This window comes from Trachymyrmex septentrionalis, unplaced genomic scaffold (assembly GCF_001594115.1).
Source record: "Trachymyrmex septentrionalis isolate Tsep2-gDNA-1 unplaced genomic scaffold, Tsep1.0 scaffold37, whole genome shotgun sequence".
Classification (NCBI taxonomy): domain Eukaryota; kingdom Metazoa; phylum Arthropoda; class Insecta; order Hymenoptera; family Formicidae; genus Trachymyrmex; species Trachymyrmex septentrionalis.
This window is the reverse complement of record NW_017305536.1, coordinates 5,089,483-5,090,667: the sequence shown is the minus strand read 5'-3', so window position 1 is coordinate 5,090,667 and position 1,185 is coordinate 5,089,483. Positions and strand designations below refer to the sequence as shown.

General features: G+C 29.1%; 1 protein-coding gene across 4 annotated transcripts in view; it reads right to left on the bottom strand.

Moving 5' to 3' along the window:
- Nucleotides 1-1,185, bottom strand: part of LOC108750810 (protein ECT2) — a 12,959-nt gene that overhangs the window by 10,151 nt on the left and 1,623 nt on the right. For all 4 annotated transcript variants that reach the window (XM_018490579.1, XM_018490580.1, XM_018490581.1 and 1 more), the window contains exons 2-4: nt 832-1,042; nt 539-677; nt 256-465 (exon numbers count right to left, since the gene is read on the bottom strand). In XM_018490579.1, coding sequence (XP_018346081.1) covers nt 256-465; nt 539-677; nt 832-1,042 — 560 coding nt within the window. The remainder of the gene's footprint in view (nt 1-255; nt 466-538; nt 678-831; nt 1,043-1,185) is intronic.

Here is a 1,185-nt window from a genome sequence, read left to right as displayed (position 1 = left end):
CGTATTTTCTTTATCTTTTTATTGCTACCTTCAGTGGCACTTAACAAACTAACTGTGCGTTGTGTTAGTGCCTTGAAGGCACTAGAATTATATATTGGAATTAAATATCAAAATTTATTCAAATGTTATATATATATACAATATAAAATAATTATAATTATTATAAATTAATGTTATAATTATTTTATTTAATTAAACATCTTTTATAAAATATTAAAATTTTATCTTGGAATTATTATCTCTACTAACACCTACCAATTCCTCATTGTTCGCATATGTGGAGATATCGTCTTTGGCATTCCACAATGCTATCACCCATTCTATCGACATGATAGGCAATCCAAATGTGTCAGCGTATCTGTATTTTTCTCCACTGCAGTGATTTGCAATAAGATGTGTCACTTTAATACCCATCTCTTTTCGGATGCTACCTCCCATATTAAGAATCATATTAGCTAACTTGCGCTGTTAAGAAATACATTACTTTATAAAAATATGAAATATACATAAAATAACGTCATAAAAATAATGGACTGACCAGTTCATCCTCTCTAGCTCGAAATCCACTAAATACCACTATTGTGCCTACCATAGCTTGTGTGTACATTGGTCTTTTAATACTGGGCAAAGGTTCTTTCTTCTCTGCCAGTTGTAGCAGAGCCGTAGGTCCCAATACTCTACAAAACATAAGGCAAACGAATAATCATTAGAATTTGTTCAATATTAAAATTTAAAAAATTATAAAATTATTAAACATTTTATATGTTATAAACTATAATACACTATTATAAAATGTTTAATAATTTTATTATAATTTTATTATGTACAAACCTATGGGCACTCTTGCATAAAGCATCATATTCGGGCCCTTCAAATTGTTTGAGTATAAAATAGGTATTGTAGGTAGTATCTTCAACATATTCTGTGCCAGTTTCAGATTTAAGTATTGGCACTTTGAATTGCTGAGCAGCAACATTAAGTGCAGGATCATTGCAGGCTGTACCAACTAAGCATATTCTCTTCTTGCGTGGTATTATTAAGGCTGATAACAAATAATTGCCTTGTCATCAACTATTATCATTGGCACTACTGATTTACATTTAATTATAATAATACATTTAAATTATAATAATATTAATTTTGTTAAATCAACATTTTTAACAGAGCCGGAGATAGCTTTTAAAT